Here is a 22,641-nt window from a genome sequence, read left to right as displayed (position 1 = left end):
TAAATAAATAAATTTTTAGATGATGTCATTTTTCGCTACATTTTATGACGACATCAAAAACGTAGTTTTGATTTTTCAAAAGCTAAAAAGAAATCTACACACCAACCTTATTTTCACAGATGCACCAAAATTTATGAGTATTTTGATTATTTTTAATTTTTGTGGCTATTGTATAGTAAAATCTAAAAAAACAAAAAAAACAAAACTACTGTGTGGTCAGTTTATGTTCTAAATTAAACATCATCAATTTAAATCAAAATCAAGGCAAACAAGATAATTAGTCATTCAATAGAATCACAACACGTGGAAAACGGAGAAGATCTATCAAGTAACTGAGTAAAGCAAGTGGGTCGTTCACATTTTACTTAGTTAATTATACCTACTTCGGACTTGTGTTCATACCTACCATCTCTCTCTATATATACCATAGAGTTAAACGATTCTTTCATATCACTTCTATAACCTCAATGGCTCCAAACAGGCTTACACCCATATGTTTACTTGCATGCTTATGGTGTTTTGGGGTGTTTGGGAGATCCATTTCGGGTGAAGAGGTTAAGTACAACTGGGAAGTGAAGTACATGAAAGGCGCACCAGATTGCATGGAAAAAGATTTCATCATCGGCATTAATGGTCAGTTCCCTGGTCCGACAATCAAAGCTCGAGCTGGAGACAACGTTGTTGTTAATCTCACAAACAAGCTTGATAAGGAGGGAGTTGTTATCCATTGGCATGGTATTAGACAGGTTAGAACCCTTCACATGTTTTATATACTTTTCTTCCTAATCTTTGCATGGTTAATTTCTAATCGTTTCTTGAAAAAAAAAGTTGAAAACACCATGGGCGGATGGAACTGCAGCCATATCACAATGTCCCATAAAATCTGGAGACACGTTTACATACAACTTCACAGTTGATAAGGTATGTGTGTATAGTGTCGTATATGATGTGTTATTATGCATTTTGGAGAAAGTTTTGAGTTAAGTGTAAGTATGATAAGTAAACGTTAATTAATCCGATTGAGTGTGCAGGCGGGTACGTACTTTTACCATGGACATTTGGGGATGCAAAGATCAGCAGGGTTATATGGAATGTTGATAGTCGACGTTGAGAAGGGAAAGAAGGAAGCTTTTCATTATGATGGGGAGTTTAGCCTCCTTCTAAGTGACTGGTGGCATAAAGGTATTGAAGAACAAGAGGAAGATCTCAATGCCAAACCTATGATTTGGATAGGTGAAGCTCAGGTATAACATGTCATAGAATATATCTTAATTTATATTTTTTATATTGTATACCTTTGATTTAATATTTAATTTGTTAAAATTAACTTTTACCTAAAAATTTTAGTCTAATAAAACAGTATGTGTGACAGAAAAGTCATATGGTAAATAAATTTTCTTTATCTTCCGCTTTTGATAAACCGAGTTTAAGAATGTCCTCTCTAATCCAACCCACAGTAATTTCATTTGGAATGGAACCCACTTTTAAGTAATTTATATTTCATGTCTAGTATCAGCTAGTTAATTTGTTTTAATTAAATCGTGTAATGTTTAGGATTATTAACTTTATCTCTATGGTTTAGGGTAATTTGCGCGTTTGGTCCCTAACTTATTTTTTTAACTCGGAAGGTCCATATTGTTTGTTTTTGTTACGCGCTTGGTCCCTATCTTACCTAAAAAGACTATTATGCCCTTGGTTTTTTTAATTTATTTAAATAAACACACCCCTAATCCCACCCCCTCACCTTACCCCACCTACCCATCATTTTAACCTCTTTAAATAATAGTCTTTTTAGATAAGACAGGGACCAAACGCGTAACAAAAATAAACAGTAGGGACCAAACGCATAACAAAAACAAACCATAGGGCCCTTCCGAGTTAAGAAAATAAGTTAGGGACAAAGCACGTAAATTACCCTAAACCATAGGGACCATTCGTGTAATTTACTCTAAATATTGACGAGAGTGTTGATATATAAAAAAACTGAAATGCAATGTTGCATCTTTTGTTTGAATCCCCTTGAAGCAACATGATGTATTCATAACTAAGTGCCGGAGATATGAATATTAATTCTTTATTTTTGCATGTAGATGCATATACGTATAGTTGTTTATGAATTCAGGAAGATTTACAAACTAATTATGGTTTTATACTTTAAATTTGAAACAACTTTATTAAATAAAAAAACTAAACTGGGGCAATTAGTATACATGTTGTTTAGGAGTAACAACTAGTATATTCATGATTTGAAACAACGTTTTGTAGAGTGTGCTAATAAATGGAAGAGGGCAATTCACCTGTTCATTAGCAGTGCCCCCTAATAGCAAAGACTCTAAGGGTTTACCAGGGTGCAAGTTCACCGGAAAAGAACAGTGCGCACCTAACATCCTCGACGTCGAGCCAGGGAAGACATACAGGCTGAGAGTAGCAAGCACTACTGCCTTAGCTTCACTCAATGTCGCCATTGAGGTAACACTATAAATTATCCTTCTTTCTTTAAACACCATTGATATAATCGAGTCAAATACAAACAAACTTACGAAGTTTCTCATGCATGCAGAGCCACAACATGTTGATGGTGGAAGCTGATGGGAACTACCTCCAGCCATTTTCGGTCAAGGACTTTGACATATACTCTGGTGAAAGCTACTCAGTAATATTCAATACACATAAACATTCTTCCCATAATTACTGGATTTCAGTGGGTGTAAGAGGAAGAGACCCGACAAAAACCGCTAGAGGCTTAGCCTTATTACACTACACATCCGCCAAGGTGTCAAAACGTCCGAAGCATCATCCTCCCACAACCCCTCGATGGAACGACTACGCTCATAGTAAATCATTCACTTACAAACTTCTTGCACATCCAGGATCACCGAAGCCTCCAGCCAATTACGATCATCGAATCTTCCTCCTCAATACCCAAAATTTCATGGAAGGTCAAACCAAATGGGCAATCAACAATGTGTCACTTAAGTTAACGGAAACACCTTACTTAGGGTCAATAAGATATGGTTTAACTAATGCGTTTGACCAAATAAGTCCACCTGAAACATTCAGTGACACATATGATATAACTAAGCCTCCACCGAATCCCAACTGCACGATTAGCAGTGGGGTTTATAATCTTAATTTTGGCAAGACTTATGACGTGATACTACAAAATGCGAATTTAATACAGGAAGGTGTCAGTGAGATACATCCATGGCACCTTCATGGGCACGACTTTTGGGTGTTGGGGTATGGAGATGGGAAGTTTTCCAAGAAAGATGAAAAGAAACTGAATTTGGTAAACCCGCCTTTGAGGAACACAGTGGTTATATTTCCTCATGGGTGGACAGCGATAAGATTCATGACTGATAATCCAGGTGTGTGGGCATTTCATTGTCATATAGAGCCTCATTTGCATATGGGAATGGGTGTGATTTTCGCAGAAGGGGTTCATCTTGTGCGGAAGATACCAGATGAAGCTCTTTCTTGTGGCTTGACGGGTGAGATGCTAATGAGGCAAAATCACAACTGAAGTAGGTTAAGTGGATAAGTATATTTCGCTAATAGTAATAAGCATCAACTCCCTAAACATATATAATTTGTGGGGTTGTTTCTTGGCTTGTAATATTTATGTAGGGTACGTGTCTTGGGGGATGTAACTTGGCTTTATGGATATATAGTAAGTTGCCATTTGTATAATATTAAAAGCCAATATTTATATTATTAGTTATGTTCCAATATTCTCTTAAGTAGTTTGCTAATTCATTATGTTCCAATATTCTCTTAAGTAGTTTGCTAATTCATTATGTGTGTGTAATGATTTTGGGTTCTCGTTATATGATTTGACACGTAAACGATCTAATCAAAAACAAATACAAAAGTTATATAACTAGAGACTTAGGGCATCCACAATGCATTGAACCACATAAAATTCAATGGATTGTTACATCATTTTTCTACAATCCATAAAACTCTATCATTTTTTTTTCTACAATGCATTGAACTCTACAAAGTTCAATAGGATGTTACAAAATGTAATTTATAGTATATATTTAAGAATTAAAAACTTTCATTTTTCCTATTGAAGAGTTCAATGGCCATTGAACTCCAAATCCATTGAATGTCAAGGTGACATCTCACAAGAGTAGAGTTTCATCTATTGAATGACACCTAGACTTGCCACCTCATTCAACTCTTTCATTGAATTCACCATTATAGATGCTCTTAAGCCGAATAAACAGTCAACTAGTTTTTGATTGTTAGATGTTGTTGGTTCTCATACATTGTTAACCACTTAATTTCAAAACATTTTGGAAATTATTTTATGTTACCAATTAAAACTAAAAAAATATAAAAAATAAAAAATATTTAAAGCTAAAATCTAATTAAAAGGTAAAATAATATAAAATATGATTAAAATATAAAGGTTAAATGTAGAAACCGTAAAATACATTGACAATTCAATATATTTTGAACGATAAAATCAATAAGATCAATAAAATTTATACTCGAATAAGATTGAATGATAATAAATAAAGTTAAAACTCTAAAAAATCTCAATCATTAGAGACGCTTACAAGTTTTTTACACCTTTTTTTTTTATCATGAGTTAAGCACATGGCATATCAAAAAAGGCATGGTGAATAGAATCCAAAAACAGGCTTACAAACATGGTCAAGACAAGTACTCAATCTATATCCATTTCAATCCACTGTTTATCAGGTCTAGGCCTCTAGCACAATTCTAACGTGCTAAAAAAGTAAAAGTAAAACCCACTCTTCTTTGTTTATATAAAAGAAACTTAGGCTATCTCTTGTGCCTCGCTGTGCATGGCAAAGTAAGTAAGATGAAAGCAATTACTCCTGTTATATCAACGTCAATGTGGTACAGTCACGGTCAAAAAAAATTGCTCACATGATGCTCTTCCTCACGAGTCATGTACCGTATCCCTTATTTTTTGTTTTGATATTCAGTAGATGATATTTCAAATATGAATAGGATATTGATACCAAAATCTTTTAGTTTTTTTTTTACTTTTCTAAATACTTTTTTATATTAACATCATTTTTTTGTGTTAAAATTGGAGAATTTCAAATTTTCTCTATTTTAACCTCGTTAGTGATAACAGGTTTTTAGAATAACATTAAATACAATTCTACATAAAACCCTAAATTTATAACCTTTGATGCCTTTGTCTGAATTTTTTTTCCGTATTATACGTATTCATACAGAAAAACATATTTATACACGGAAATACTTATTTAACTACCATATTAACATTTTTTTTGTAAATTCTATTTATTACATACAGTTTTTTTTCCTACTATTTATATGGTTTAAAACCTAAAAATATGTTTTTTTAAATATAAATACATATTGTTACATATTTAAATTTATATATTTTTAAAAGTATAAATATGTATTTATATATATTTAAGAAAGATATATATATATATATATATATATATATATATATATATATATATATATATATATATATATTGAATATTAACATGTTTTTTTTCGAAGTATAAATACATACTTCTATGTATTTAGAGTAACTGCATATTTTTATGTATTTAGAATTATATCAATAAAAAACGTGTTTATATGAAAGAAAAATATATTTATACCTCAAAAAATAGAAAATTATTATTATTATTATTATTATTATTATTATTATTTTATATATATATATATATATATATATATATATATATATATATATATATATATATACAAATAGGTTCATGCGAAAACATAAATATCTTGCGAAAACGTGAAAAAAAATTATCTTATAAAAATCAAACACAAGTATTATAAAAATTAAATTTATTAGCAATAGATTAAAGATAATAAGTTTACATTGAATTTTGTTATGATAATATAGATTTAAAGACGGTTTTAACAACTATTTTTTTCACGTTTTTAACCACTTTTAAATTCATGTTTTCATAATAAAAATGTCAAAAATCATGCTTTACTAATATGAAACAATTTATCATGTATTACTGATTATCATCATATAGTTCAAAATTTGGATGAATTATTGTCCAAAGTATAAGGTTGAGGTGACATAATCTCATAATTTTCTTTTGTTTTCGCGTTTTCGCAAATTATTTGCATTTTCGCATTAACCCTCCCTTATATATATATATATATATATATATATATATATATATATATATATATATATATATATATATATATATATATATATATATATATATATATATATATTAAAGTTATGAAAGATTTTAACAGTAAACTGCTTTTTTTTTGTCAATTTTGGTCCTCTGTTGTTTGAATTAAATTATTTGAATTAATGTTACAACATTGACCCTTCATCTTTATGCTTTTGTTCACAAACAACCCTTTCACTTTCGTTTGAATTTTTCATAACTCTCGCTTTTTATTACATATTATTAGTATTTATTCATATTAATATTTTTTTTGGCATAAATGGTCCCTCAACTATATTTGGATCATTTTAAAGTTGCTTCCTTTTTGTCTTTTTTGGTCCTTCTACTTCCGTTGGTTATTTGTGGCATTGTAGGTTCCTATGTTTTCGTTTAATTATCACTTTATTAGTTGGTATTATTATTATTATTATTATTATTATTATTATTATTATTATTGTTAGACAAAATTACACGACTGGTCCCTGTGGTTTACCAGATTTAACACATCGAGGACAACGATAGAAAAAGAAATTACTCTTTTACTCCTAATCCGATTTTTTTTATTAATTTATATTTCTCTTTTTGGTTTTAAATTAATGTTTTATTTATTAGAAAATGTCCACCCAATACCATAAAGTCACCCACCATCTGTCATCACCACCACCACCACCAAAATTACATAAATTGTTCATATGGTTTACCCGTGGTCACAAATTCAATCCCTACTACCTGAAAAGACCAAATTACCCTCACATTAACGGAAAAAAACCAACGGTATATATTTTCCAGATTGGTTTTCCGGCCGCTGCCATACATGACAATAAAGTTCAATTTGTGAGACCAATTATTTATTTTCCTCATTTATTGCAAGAAATAATGATTTAGATTTTCTTACTTATGTAATTAGATGATATTGTTTATCTTCATTTATTAGATTATCTCAATGCAATTCAACATGTTAGTTTACTTTACAAAGCAATACATTCTGACCCCGACAACGACGGGGAATCCTTTCTAGTTATGTATTCAAATCTTTAAATACATATTTATATTTATAAAAATGTATTTATACTTCAGAAAAGTATAATTATACATTTAAAAAAAACATAATTATACTTCTAAAAAGTATTATAATGCATCTCTTCTTCTAAAAAATGTATTTATACTTTTCAAAAACGTAATACAACTTAAGGGTTTTTTTGTCAATTTTATTTTAAGATAAATTGAAAACATGTGATAGAAGGTAACAATGACAAAACAAAAGGAGGAAAAAACTACCAAAAATTTTCTTTTAACACACCAAGAAATGATATTAACATAAAAACAATTTTTACTTAAGAATTTTTATGTCACTGGGATGATGATTTGATAGAAAAAGAGGTGGTAGAGCTAAAATATAAGGACTTTGCAATGATGTCACTCGGAGGAGAAGATTTTAATGCTTATAAATAACTTTTGGTGCTCGAAATATTAATGGAAGAAGAAATATGAAAAAGGAGCACTTGCTAAGATTTGCGACACGGTATATCTCCTTACACACCATGTTTACAAGATGAGTCACAAATCTAATCTTTTGCACAGAACAGATTCACGACATGCTCCAATAAATGCTCACGGTACACATATTCTTTCAGTTAATTATGATATTGATATTCAAGTGTAACATCCAGTTTCAAGATGTTTCTTATTTTAGGATGGTGGACCGTGATTCTATCATGCAAAAGGTTTTGGGCTTCAAGGGAATAAAGTTTAGACCTTATTGGATGTTGACAATGATGGTTAAGTGATCTTAGCCCTTGATTTGTGTTTTGGAGCCAAAAGGGGGTAAAATGGGAAAAATGTGATATTTCAAGACTTCTTGCATGAATTAATTAATTTATTTCGGTATGCTATAAGTCAAAAGTAATTAGATAAATTTGTGGGGCTTGTTAATAACTTTGTGTGCATATAAAGATCACTGAAAACTAAGATGCAGCGAAGAAGTTATGACTATTTGAAGCTGAAATGAAAATTGGGGAAAACCAGTCACCACGAAGTGGTCACTATCTAGCCCAAGACCACGATTATTAGGGTTTTTAATGTATTTAAAGATAAAGTTTAATACTTATGGGCATTTTATTAGGCTCCATCACATCTAGAGCTCCTTAGGAGCAATATTAACTTCCATCTTCATACTTTGAGCTTATCCCCTTTCATATTGTCCATTTTTGGTGTTTTGGTGCATTTTTGAAGAAGGTGGTGTAATTTGGAGCATCAAGGAGTTTTCCAGCCTAACTCTTCTAGTTCTAATCATCTTTTTTACTATTGGGAGGTATAAAGTCTCATCCTTGGTGCTTAGTTTCTTTGGATCTAGATTTTTGAGCTAGTTTCTATTGGATTAAGGTGTCTATGCTAGTAGCTAAATTGGTACATTCTTGTAATTAGAAACAAAGTCCTTTTTAGATTGTCGTCTTAACTAGAACATGGTTAGAATAACATTTGTAGAGAGAGGATCATTTATTAGATTATTATATGATTGATAAACTAATTGGAAATTATGAGGAAATAATTTGTTAATATATTATGTGGTTAATGTATTAATTGGAAATACAAAATTGATTTCTTAATTTATATGATTAATAAATTAATATGAAATCAATTAGAATTAATTAATTATTAATCAAAATTAATCTAGAATTAATACGAGATTAATTGGAATTAATTAAAGGTCGAATGGTTGAATTGTAATTGTTTATAATTGAGCAATGAATAAAGATTCTAGAACCCTTATAGATATTGAACGAAATTAGGAGGGATTCTAGGTTTTCCCGAAGCCTCTTGGTAATAAATAAGGAAAGGATTTGAATTGGGATTAAATCAATTATTTAATCATTCAAATCTTGTTTTGTCCCTATGTTACCTAAACTATAAATAGGACCAATTGGGACCAGAAATTTGTGCATACTCTTCCTTGGAAGATATTGTGACCATTAATCCCCTTCTCTCCTCTCTCTCTCCTTTTGTTTTCTAGTTCTAGGGTTTGGGTGTGAGCCATTAGAGGTATCATCCATTTGGTGTTAAACTTTCCAAGACATACAATACAAGGAGATTGAAGTGATTTGTTTACAACAACAAATTAAATGTATGCAACCCTAGTTTAATGATTTTAATTTCATTAAGGTTTATGCTAGTTTTGTTGTTCATAGTATATTGCCTTCAAAGTATTGTGATATAGATCTTTTATAGGATGCATGTCCCTATTAATTGTTAACTGTTTTCGCATTGTACATGATTTTGTATTCTATAAACCCCATCAGTGGTATCAGAGATTAGGTTTGTCAAAAATTTATTGCACATGAGTTGAATCAAACTAAAATCTTTCCGTAAAATACTAATCTCACGACGTGAGAGTATAGTGCTCACGACGTGAGCAGAATTTTTTTTTTTAATTTTTGGTAATTATCTTCCTAATCGGATTTATGGTATTATTTTTGGTAATTATCCAATATTGATTATGTTACATTCCGAATTTTGAATGCCTTGTGTGATAATCCTTAGAACCCTAAATATTAGGTGATATCCTTATTTCATAATTTTTAATTAGTTAGATTAAATTGAATTATCTCGTATGCATTTAATAATTAGTTTAATAGTAATGTAATTAAAAGATAAATACAAATTCATAATATGTTTAAATTGATTAATTAATTATATTATAATCTAGATAATTAATATTTAAACCCTGTATTTTGAAAAGATTTAAAATACACATTATATTATATATCATTAAAAGTTTAATATATTATACGTATAAGACAAGTAGGTTAAATGATTAGTAGGCCTCGTTCATGAAGTCATACTCTAAGGGGGGGGGGGGGGGGGGGGGGGGGGGGGAAATAAGAAAACGACCTATAAAATGACCATTGAATGGGTGTCCACTCTCATCAACCGCTCCCTTGTACGGTGGAGGGTCGTAAACCGAACGAGTTTGATAGGACATAGCCTCTAAAAGTATCACACTAAAAAATAACTAAACATTTTAAAAATCTCACTCTAGTTACTTTAGGAAAAAAAAGTAAAATTGTATGTTAATCCATGAAAACGCACATCGTTTCCTTATGAGTTGTTAATGGAGCGTGTGTGGTTAACTGACGCACTGATTTACGACCATAAAGGTGAAATGATGAAACAAATCGTGTTTATGATTGTTTATGGAGCATGTATGGTTAATCAACACGTCAATGAGAGATTATAAATTCATCGAGGTTGTTTAAGCGGGTTTGCATGGTTATTCACATCTTAATTGTGATCATCGGCATCCCAATCATGATTGGTAAGAGCACGATTAAGAGTATACATGCCATTGATAAGATTCAATGAATCTTAAAGATCTAGGAGCTTCATGTTATTAGAATTGATGAGATGACTGTACCTACCTAAAATAGATTTGAATTTGATTTTGAAACCCTCTTCAAAGGTCGAATCGAAAATATGGTTCCTAGCCTTAATTTAAATTTGTGTTAATAGTTAAGGATTAAAATCAACTAAGTTGAATTCTCTATTCTCCCAAATTTTAGATGTCTAATCACATCAATGATGGTCTTCCTTGTTCTTCTGGAAATGTTTTTCCCCGTTCTTCTAAAGATGATCTTACACATTCTGATAAAGGTGAAAAAGATTTTTCTTATTCGGGGAATGATGGAACTGGACATCATGCTTTTTCAATTCTTCCACCTCCTCCTCATACGACTCTCCGAAAGTCACATTTTCTTTGAGTTGAACTATATGAAACTACTCAAGCCCTATTGATATGCAAACATGAAGATGGAAATTTTGTGTGGGCGCAAGTTCTAAAAATGAAGGCGTACATTCAAAATTTTGAAAGGATGGATGTCATATTCTCAAAGGAGCAAGCCATTAATTTGGCTCTTCTTTCTCTTCCTAAGTTATATAGTCAGTTAGTTAAGAGCTTTCATATAAGGAATCTCGGTGTGACCCTATGTGATATGACCTATATGTTAATGGTTGTTGAATCAGAATTGCTTAAGAACAAAACTAAAGCAAAAATGCTTGTAGTGTCTAATCCCAAGGTTTCCATGGACATTGATATTGGTAACATTTGTGATCAAGAAAAGACTTCTTTTTGCAATCAAAAGGGATCAATTAAGTTGAACCTATTTGATTGTATGGTAAAGAGAAAGGCTCATTCTGAGATCATTCCACATGTTGACCTAGTAAGTCCATTTGCTTTTAGTGCCAGTTGAAGGGGTGTTGGAAGCGAAGTTGGCCGAAATACCTAGAAGATCTTAGAGATAGTAAAATCAATTCGTGTGACTCTAGTTCAGGTACATCCATTATCGAACTCCATAATTTCCTATTCTAAGACTCTTAATACATAATGTGATGATCGTATTTTGATGGTATCGTAGAATATAAAAGGAAGAAGGAAGCTTAGGCAAGCTGAGCTAAATTTGATCGTGAAAGATGGACTTTGATCACATAGTTCGATGGTCAGAATTTGGAGCTACTACTAGGGAGTTTGGATAACTTAATAGATTACTATTACTCTTCAAAGAAGTTTAGAAATATAGTTTTCATTTCCTGCATTGTAAGGACAAGTTTCAATTTTCATTTTATTTTAATAAAAACAAAATTTTAGTTTACATAGTTGCCTCACCTTATTTCCTTGCAATGAAATTAATGAAAATTGGTAGTTATGTTTCTAATAATAGCAATATTAATTATGGATTGATTCTTATAATATCATTTTATGGTATTGTAATATTTGACCAAGTGAAAAGAAATCTCATCACCAACTAGACATATACTTGGTGATGTACAAGTTGTATATATAATATATGAGATTCTTGTTCGTTGGAAAATTATGGCTTAATTCATTGTTCTCATGCTTTTGTAAGGCAACTGAATGACTAATGGATCTAGTACATGTTGATATGGACTTTTTAGATCAACCACAAGGGTTGATAACTCTATTTGTCATGATGACTATGTTTATAAGATTAAGCATAATTCTAATATTTTTGAAAGGTTCAAAGAGTACCAGAATGAATAGAAGAATCTATTATGCAAAAAGATAAAAGATTATCCAATCTAAAAAGAAAGGGGAGTGTTTTAGTATCATGTTTTATGATTATCTTAATAATTGTAGAAGCATCACAATTAATCCTCCAACAACATCGTAATGCAATTGTACAAATAAGAAGAGGAATCAAACTTTGTTGGAAATGGTTCGATGATAGACCAGTCATGCTTTATTCCAAATTAAATTTTAGAGCCATGCTCTAATAACTATGAGTCGTATTTTCAAACTCAATTCGAACTAAGAAGGATAATAACGCATCGTAATATCTAGAGTAAAGTTTTTCTTACTCTAAGCATATATAGAACTGGAGTTGTGATGTTTTCATTAATCGAGAAACAAAAGATAAACTGAGACCTATTCTATGAAGTATTTTCTTATTGAAAATCCACATAATCTTTTGAATATTTGTTTTTGCTAGTCAAGGAATGTTTCTTGAGAGAAAAACTCATATGTCATGAAGTCTTTGGGAGTCATATTGATCTTGAGAGTTTCAAGAGTCAAACCGATAATAAACCTTTTAGTTATCACTTGCTTGCGACCTGAAATTGATAACCTATCGTTTTTTATTGACAATTTCTTATTTCTATACAATTCTAGTCGAATTGGAAATGCTTATGATTTCTGTATTTTCTTTTAACTGCAAAACAAAAAAATGCATTGGTCAGTGAAAGGTCATTGGTCAATATGGGTGAGCTACTAACAACATAGAAGTACTAGTGGGCCTTGAGCTTCTAGAAGGAAAGAAATTAATAATAGCGACGTTCAATCCATGAAGGAAACTAAGTCTGAATTTGCTTCCTCCTAAATATACTCTTATGAATGTAAGATTCACATGGATGGGAACATATGCACCATAAAATCTAAGTGGTAAAGGTTTCACTCATATTCATGAAAATGATTATGAGGAAATATTTTCACTAATATAATTTGAAGATCTGATCTATATGGATGTTAGTTGTGTAAATTGCATTCTCAAATTCACAATATGATTATGACATCCCTCTTCATATTTCAAATTGTGAGGAAGGGAAAGGAATTGTTTGAACTTGAGAGGGATATATCTATCTTGAAAGAGTTAAACACACACACATATTATCCAACTAAGGTGTATAAGCTTAAGAAGTCTATATGGAGAATTATCGAAACATCGTTTAACATATCTCTGCACTTCCTTAACAAAGTCAAAGGTTATTGATTTCTAAAGTCCAGCTGATTTTTGGATACACGTTAAAGTTAGTGGGAGCATAATTGTTATGCTCGTATTGCATGTTGACAATACTATTCATAGGGAACAATGACTCTATTTTGTATGTTTCAAAAGTTTCGAACTATTTCGCTACAGTGGACATAAGTGAGAGGGCACTCATACTTTGTTACAAATCTAAAAGTTCAGATTTAATAGAACTTAGTAAAAAGTGTATATGAATATCATGTTGAAATGTTTCAACATAGGAGATTCCATATATAGAAATATTATAACAAGTAATTAAACATATATTAAATCCGTGTATAGGACATAATGAGTCAAGTCGCATATGCTTCGGATATAGGATTGATCACATAAGCTATAATGTTCACTTATTCTAATATTTCGAATGCCTAACGCATTGTGTGTAAAGGATTAGAATTTTTGTAACTAAGGTTGTTAATCAAACCATCAAGAACATTATGAGGTTTTACCAAAGATTGGTTGCTTGTGGACAGTTAGAAATATGACATTATTTGGAAAGGACTATAATGACACGTTTTGGATTGAGATGATTCTTGGTTAGAATGTTGGTCATATAGGAATATGGAAATGTTTCCACAATGGGATACGTTTTCAAAATCTACATGCGCGTTGAAACCTTTAATGCAAAAAAGTGTTCAAGGAGTGTACCTTGAATTTGAGACTTCATAACCATGGAATTATTCTGAGTAAGTTCTAGTGGAACATTTTGTGATATCGTAGGTTCAATCTCTACGGCTTTAGAGCCTCGACATCATAGGATGTCAATACATGAAAAGTTGGAATTCCACTGCATCTTAGAAAATGATAAGAATTTGGAATTGTGAAATGTGCATCATTGGAATAATGTCTAGTGGATCTATTAACAAAAGACGGACCATAAAGAGGTCTAATATGCATGTTTATAACTGTCACACCCCCAAACCAGACGGCGGAAACGTCCGGGGGTGGAGAACTTCATTTGTAGTATCACAACACATGTATCATAGTAATCGAAGTACAAATAACCATTGTATTTAAAAGTATAAGTATTTACATGTGTTCAATCATTGTATATTGAAACCAAAATAGTTATACAAAAGAAGAAGATGACTCAAATTAGCTCTATCTTCTCAAAAAGCTCGGGGAGTACCTATTTATTATTTCCCTGAGAATACAAGTAATTTGAAAAGAGAGTATCAAAATAAAGTTGAGTGAGTGAATAAGTATTTATGTTTGAAAGGATGTCTCTGTATCTTGAATATGTAAACTGTTCCAGAAAATCATATATTTTCTATTGTATATGAAAAGTAGTTTTATTCTCATAAAACTGGTCTTTTTGTAAACCAATGTTATGTATTTGTATTCTTTTAGAGAAAATTACAAAAATGGTCCCTGTAGTTTGCCAAAAGTAACAAAGTCAGTCCCTATTAATTTTTTTTGATGCAAATGACCCCTGTGGTTTGCAAAAATTGCACAGATGACCCTTTTACTAATGTCATTAGTATTCAACCATTAGGGACTAAATTAGCAAGGGCATTTTCATCTTTTCAAGTATAAAGGGACTGGATTCGCAACTTTGGATAAACCATAGGGAGTATTTTTGTAATTCAGACTTAAAGGATAAACCATTAGCAAGGGCATTTTCATCTTTTCAAGTATAAAGGGACTGGATTCGCAACTTTGGATAAACCATAGGGAGTATTTTTGTAATTCAGACTTAAAGGATAAACCATAGGGACTGAATTAGCAAGGGCATTTTCATCTTTTCAAGTATAAAGGGATTGGATTCGCAACTTTGGATAAACCATAGGGAGTATTTTTGTAATTCAGACTTAAAGGATAAACCATAGGGACTGAATTAGCAAGGGCATTTTCATCTTTTCAAGTATAAAGGGACTGGATTCGCAACTTTGGATAAACCATAGGGAGTATTTTTGTAATTCAGACTTAAAGGATAAAGCATAGGTAGTATTTTTGTAATTCGGATTTAAAATGATAAGAATGATAGAAAATGAGGGGTAAAGGATTCGAACATGGGACCTCCTTAACCCTTCCTTATTCAGCCAAAGCTCTAACCAACTAGGCTAGAGCCAAACTTGTTATATATTTCCGAAAATTAATTAATATTATATAAAAACGTAAATAAATAATAATAATAAATAAATAAACATATTTTATAAAAAAACATTAATAAAACAAAATATATTTTTAGTGTATTGTAAAAAAAATTACAAATAATTTACTTGTTTTTGTACGTGTTTGTTTTACATAAAAAAAATTTGTAATATATTTAAACAAATACGTTTCGTATGCTATGTTATTACATTGGTATGATCCTAAAACATATTTTTACGTTTTCATATAAAAATATGTTTTTTTTTCTTTCACATAGAAAAAAAAGTTTTTTTTACGTATAAAATATGTTTTTTTATATATTTAAAAAATGCATTTCCATATAAAATGTTTTTACGTAAAAACATTAAGAACGTGATAACATAACGTAAAAATATGTTTTAGGATTAAATCAAAATGACTTCTATTTTTTATGTAAAACAAACTAAAGATGTTAACATAAAGTAAAAATGCGTTTTCATATAATATGTTATCACGTTAACGTTTTTAAGTAAAAAGAAACGTTATATGGGTGATGGACCAATCATCCATACGTAAAAAAAACGTCTTTAGTTTGCTTTACGTAAAAAATAAATTTTTACGTAAATGTATTTTTACGTAAAAAAAAAACGCATTTTTACATTAAAAAAACGTATTGTTACGTTATGTTAACGTCTTTAGTTTGCTTTACGTAAAAAATATAAGTCGTTTTAATTTGATCCTAAAACATATTTTACATTATGTTATCACGTTCTTAATGTTTTTACGTAAAACATTTTATACGAAAATGTATTTTTTAAATATATAAAAAAAACATATTTTATACATAAAGAAACTTTTTTTTCTATATGAAATAAAAAAACGTATTTTTATATTAAAACGTAAAATTATGTTTTAGGATCATAGCAATGTAATAACATAGCATACGAAACGTATTTGTTTAAGTACATTACAAATTTTTTTATTTAAAACAAATACGTATAAAAACAAGTAACTTTTTTGTAAAAAATATTTATACACTAACGTATTGTTAATACCTTTTTAATGAGCTATTATAACCATATTGTGACTGGATGGCCTGATACAAACGCTTTATAGGCGTTTTAACTGTTGATAACAATTGTCACTCATTGGCATGTATGCCTGACTGTAGCTAGCAGCCTGAGTGCGGGGTTGTCAATCCCAATATAGATCTACATACAACTTTGTTTCGATCCCCTGACTGGAGACTCAGGTTATAATATCAGGACTTTAACTTGGTTGTTTAAATGAATTTAAACAACTTGAATTGAATGTCTCATAAAAAGCATATAAACGTTACATGTATAATGAAAACCCAATCATTTTGAAATAAATGATTGATTGTATATCAATGAATTAACACGTATTTGAAAACTGTAAACCCTTGATTTGTTTTGAATCAAACATTTGTTTCTTGTAAAACGGTGTATTCTAGTATACTTGACTAATGAATTGTTGTTCTATGTATCATAAATTATACCTATTATAATTTATATGCACTTTATGAATTGGTATTTAACTATTTTTGCATGTAACCTCTTGCTCAACATGTTACAAATGGTAATTAAACTGATGAAATAACTTTTATATTTATATACATATACAATTTTATATAAGTAAAATTTAAACGACATTCGGACAAATAACCGGTACTATAAGTCCACATCCAAACAACGAAAATGACCTAGAATGAATTATTGGTCCTAAGCCTTTTAAAACTTATATATATATTAATTTTGGGGAAAAATATAAGTTTATAAAAGAGTTTAATATTCTGAGTATTTTTGATGAATTAATGTCATTTTATCATGATTTGGAATCTTTTATTTGTAACACAAAGTTCTTGTATTATACTTGTATCCCCCCCCCCCCTTAAAACAGTAAAAATTATGAAAATACGGGGGGTATGGACTCACTTGATAAGTGGTGATTTGGACAGAGTTTAATTTTTTGGAAATGAGTTTATTTGACGAAAAACCAGCTTTAATAGGGAAGAGTTTTAACTGGAGAGACGTTAGCTTCTCTAGAATTCCAGGGCTTCGAGGGTTGCTTAGGGTTTGAAATAAGATATCGGGGCTTTGGGGGTTGGAAATATGCTTGTGGGGGTAGAAGATGTGAAAAAGTATGAATTTTGGGGTAAAATGTGTGAATTTTTCGAAAGACCTCGCACCCTTATATAGGGTCAAAGCCTTGGACCGAAGGAGGTTATTCATCAGCACGCGTCGGACATGCGAAGGGGACACGGAGGCTAGATGCGCGTGCGGAGGCGTCTTACGATCCGTCTTAGACAGCGCCTAGGATGCGAGGCGCGTCGGATGCCCACTGGACCTTGGATTCGGACCAATCAGCGATGGACACGGGGAAGCCTCGCATGCGAGGTGACGTGGCCGAAGGTATACCATGCGATTTTTCCCGATTTTCCACACATTCTCGATTTATGAGCCAAAAACTGCTAAAATTCATAACTTTCGCATACGAACTCCGTTTTTAACGTTCTTTATATGCACGCGTAGGTAAACTTATACTATACGACTTTCGTTTAGACTTCATCGGCTAATTTTGACTTTATTTTTAATATCAGTTTTTTTTAACAGATCGGGACAGGAAAATCGGTTAAAAATTCATAACTTCTTCATCCGACGTCCGTTTATGTCTGTCTTTTTACCGTTGTACTACTATTGACGAGACCTTCAATTCTCCTTTAGGTTGTGTCGGCTAAAAATCACTCGATCTTTATTTCGAGTTTTTATTTGTACACTGCTATACTGAAACTTAGAAAAAATCATAACTTCTTCATACGAAGTCAGATTTTGGCGTTCTTTTTATGAAAGTTCTCGGTTTAACATAATCTAAAACTTTCATTTAGTTTGTTATGGCTAAAAAGCCTTTTATTGAAAATTCACTTTTTACATCGAACAGTGTTTTGCCGGTTTTGTCGTGGATTTTCGATTGGTCATAACTTCTTCGTTATAACTTGGATTTTACTGTTATTTATATTTTTGGAAAGCTTGTTACAATCTCTATCACTTTGTTCATCCCAATCAAGATTGTTTCATACTTTAATTTTTGAGGTTCAATTATGTAAATATACACAGTATGCTAAAATTTCTCTTTATTATTTTAAAAATAGCTAAAAATTGACCTACATTATTACATAGATTTGAAATAACTGTTTGTTACATTATCCCCCTATTAGAGAGAATTTCGTCCCGAAATTAACATTACAGATAGATTAGGGAAAAAGATGTGGATATTTATGTTGCATTTGATCCTCCCGCTCCCAAGTGAATTCAGGTCCCCGTTTTGCATTCCAGCGAACCTTCACTATCGAGATACGGCTTTGTTTGTTTTTCTTAACTTCACTGTTTAGAATCTCTACGGGTTCTTCTACAAAATTGAGGCTCTCGTTTAACTCGATCTCCTCGAGTGGTATCACAAGAGTCTTGTCGGATAGACACTTTTTCAAGTTCGAAACGTGGAAGGTAGGATGAATGTTACTTAGTTCTTGGGGTAATCGAAGTTTGTAAGCTACAGGACCGATTCTGGCAAGAATCTCGAATGGTCCTATGTACCTTGGATTCAGTTTTTCATGCTTTCCAAAGCGTATCATGCCCTTCCAGGGTGAGACCTTTAACAAGACACGGTCACCAACCTGGAATTCCAAGGGTTTTCTCCTTTTGTGAGTGTAGCTTTTCTGTCTATCTCTGTAAGCTTTAAGTCGCTCCCGAATTTGTACGATCCTCTCGGTAGTTTCTCGAATAATTTCCGGACTAGTGAGAGCACTGTCAGGAGTTTGACCTCTAGCTAGCTGCGTGTCACCCACTTCAGCCCAGCACAGAGGAGATCTTCACTAGCGGCCATAGAGGGATTCGAATGGAGCAGCCTTTATGCTAGTGTGATAATTGTTGTTATAAGAGAATTCAACAAGGGGTAAATGAATATCCCATTCCTTTCCACAGTCTATCACGTAAGCTCGTAACATGTCTTCTAATGTTTGAATCGTCCTCTCACTTTGGCCATCGATTTGTAGATAGTAGGTTGTACTCATGTTTAGCCTAGTTCCTAGAGAGTTTTGTAAAGACTGCCAGAAACGAGAGGTAAATCTACTATCTCGGTCCGAAATAATAGATATTGGCACAACATGCAGTCTAACAATCTCCTTGAGGTAATTTCTTGTTAGTTTCTCTATCTTGTCGGTCTCCTTGATTGGTAAGAAGTGTGCGGATTTGGTTAATCTGTCGACAATTACCCAAATAGTATCATAACCACCCGATGTCTTGGGTAACTTGGTTATGAAATCCATTGTAATCCGCTCCCACTTCCATGCAAGGATTTCATGTTGTTGTAATAAACCTGAAGGTTTCTGGTACTCTACCTTAACCTTGGCACAAGTAAGGATCTTGCCCACAAAGGTAGCGATTTTGGCCTTCATGTTAGGCCACCAGTATAGTTTCTTAAGGTCCAGATACATCTTGTCTGAACCTGGGTTGATGGAGTATCGGGTTTTGTGTGCTTCATTCATAACCACGTCTCTGTAGCCACCGAAATTTGGTGTCCAGATCCGGTTCATGAAATAATAGACTCTATCATCCCTGACTTCGAAGTTCTTATCCATTCCTCTCAGTGTTTCACCTGCCACTTTTTCGGGTTTCAAGGCTTCGAATTGAGCTTCTTTGATTTGCATGGACAGATGCGAATGGATTGTCATGGTTAACGACTTTACCCGGTGTCCCGAGTATTCTTTTCTACTAAGGGCGTCAGCTACTACGTTTGCTTTACCAGGGTGATAAAGAATCTCACATTCATAGTCGTTCAGTAACTCCGCCCATCGTCGTTGTCTCATGTTCAGCTCTTTCTGATCGAAGATGTGCTGAAGACTTTTATGGTTCGTGAATATTGTGCATTTCGTGCCATATAAGTAATGTCTCAAGATTTTCAGAGCAAATACCACTGCTCCTAGTTCAAGTTCATGTGTTGTATAGTTGACGTCATGTGTCTTTAGCTGTCTTGAGGCATAGGATATAACATTTCCTCTTTGCATAAGAACACATCCAAGCGCTTGATTAGAAGCATCACAGTACACTACGAAATCCTCTGTCCCTTCAGGGAGAGACAAGATCGGTGCACTATACAAAGCTCGCTTCAGCTTCTGGAACGTTGTTTCCTGCTTTTCTCCCCATTTAAAGGTTACACCCTTTTGGGTCAGGATAGTAAGAGGCTTAGCTATTCGAGAGAAATTTTGAATGAATCTGCAATAATAGCCAGCAAGACCTAAGAATTGACGGATTTTTGTAGGTGTTTTGGGTGCTGGCCAGTTTTCAATTGCCTTTATTTTGGAAGGGTCGACGTGTATTCCTTCTGAACTGACCACGTGACCTAGGAAATCAACCTTCCTGAACCAAAATTCACACTTTGAAAACTTCGCATAGAGCTTCTCAGATCTAAGAGTTTGTAATATTTGACGAAGATGTTAGCCATGTTCCTCTTTGCTTTTTGAGTAGATAAGGATGTCGTCATCGTAGACTATGATGAATTTGTCCAGAAATGGACGACACACTCTGTTCATTAGGTCCATGAACACAACAGGTGCATTCGTCAATCCGAATGGCATCACTATAAACTCGTAATGACCATAACGAGTTCTGAATGCGGTTTTGGGAACATCTTCCTCCAAAATTCATAACTGGTGATACACGGATCTTAACTCTATCTTCGAGTAATAGTTCGCACCTTGAAGTTGGTCGAACAGATCGTCAATGCAAGGTAGAGAATATCGATTCTTGATGGTAAGTTTATTCAGCTCGTAGTGGTCTATGCACATGCGGAATGATCCATCCTTCTTCTTTAATTACGAACAAAACCGGTGCTCCCCAAGGTGAGAAGCTTGGTCTTATGAAACCTTTACTTAGGAGTTCGTTAAGCTGGATGGATAATTCCTGCATTTCAGAAGGTGCAAGACGATAGGGGGATTTGGCTACAGGGGTAGCTCTAGGGATTAAGTCGATTCGGAATTCGACTTGTCGTTCAGGAGGCACCCCTGGAAGATCATCGGGAAATACATCAGGAAAGTTGCAGACCTCAGGAATGCTCGCGATGTCTTTAACTTCTTGCTTTTTTTTTCTACCACGTGAGCTAAGAATGCACAATACTCCTTGCGAAGGTATTTCTTTTCCTTGATGCAAGAAATGATCTGAAGGTTCGTTCCGGGTTTATCGCCGTAAATAATGAGAGTTTCATTAGTTGGCAAGTTCACACGAATAGCTATTTCATAGCATAGGATCTCAGCATGGTTGGGGCACAACCAATCCATACCTATTATGACGTCAAAACTTTTGATAGAGACCGACATAAGGTCTATTGGGAAAGACAAGTCATTCAAGGTAAGGGTACATTCTATGTATATATCGTTAGTGGATTCGAATTTCCCATTAGCCATTTCTACTGTAAAAGTTTTATTTAGTGGTTGGGAGTTTTGATTTAGTAGATGTTTCAAATTATGGCTCAAGAAGCTCCTCTCAGCATCACAATCAAATAGAATGCATGCATAAGTATTGTTGAGAAGGAACGTACCTGTGACCACTGCAGGGTCTGCCACTGCTTCTTCGTGACCCAATGCTAAACTTCTACCAACCCCACTAGCATTTCCAGCTTTTAGACAATCTCTCTTGAAATGCCCACATCACCGCATTGGTAGCAAGCTCGACTTACTCCAGCGGCAGGTACTTGGTTAAGTGGTTGAGGTGGTGCTCTACAAAATCAGGCGGTATGCCCTTTTCTGTTGCAGTTACGGCACTGTATTTCTTGGCAATTTTCGGTGTGGTGAAAATTGCACTTGTTGCATTTAGGGAGGCTACCAGCATAGGGCTTAGTTGGTGATGGGTTATTAGGGACAACGGTAGACACTGTAGTAGGTATGGTAGCAGGTACAGTAGTGGCATGGACTGCCACTACTTGTTGCTTATTTGAAGGTACTAGAGGAGATTTGCCCTTCCTTTTGTTCCAACCCTTGTTGTTGTTGTTGTTGTTCTCCCTAGGTTGCTTTG

The 22,641-nt window shown here is 32.8% G+C and overlaps 1 protein-coding gene across 1 annotated transcript; it reads left to right on the top strand.

Moving 5' to 3' along the window:
* Nucleotides 1-443: 443 nt before the first annotated feature.
* Nucleotides 444-3,714, top strand: LOC145074460 (L-ascorbate oxidase-like). The gene is made up of 5 exons (XM_079020829.1): nt 444-746; nt 829-921; nt 1,032-1,244; nt 2,266-2,469; nt 2,561-3,714. The coding sequence occupies exons 1-5, from the start codon at nt 468-470 to the stop codon at nt 3,521-3,523; spliced, it is 1,752 nt and encodes a 583-aa protein (XP_078876955.1). The 5' UTR covers nt 444-467; the 3' UTR covers nt 3,524-3,714.
* Nucleotides 3,715-22,641: the final 18,927 nt, after the last annotated feature.

Source organism: Lactuca serriola, chromosome 9 (assembly GCF_051521515.1).
Source record: "Lactuca serriola cultivar US96UC23 chromosome 9, Lser_US96UC23_V15, whole genome shotgun sequence".
Lineage (NCBI taxonomy): Eukaryota > Viridiplantae > Streptophyta > Magnoliopsida > Asterales > Asteraceae > Lactuca > Lactuca serriola.
This window is presented reverse-complemented; position numbering and strand designations above follow the sequence as displayed.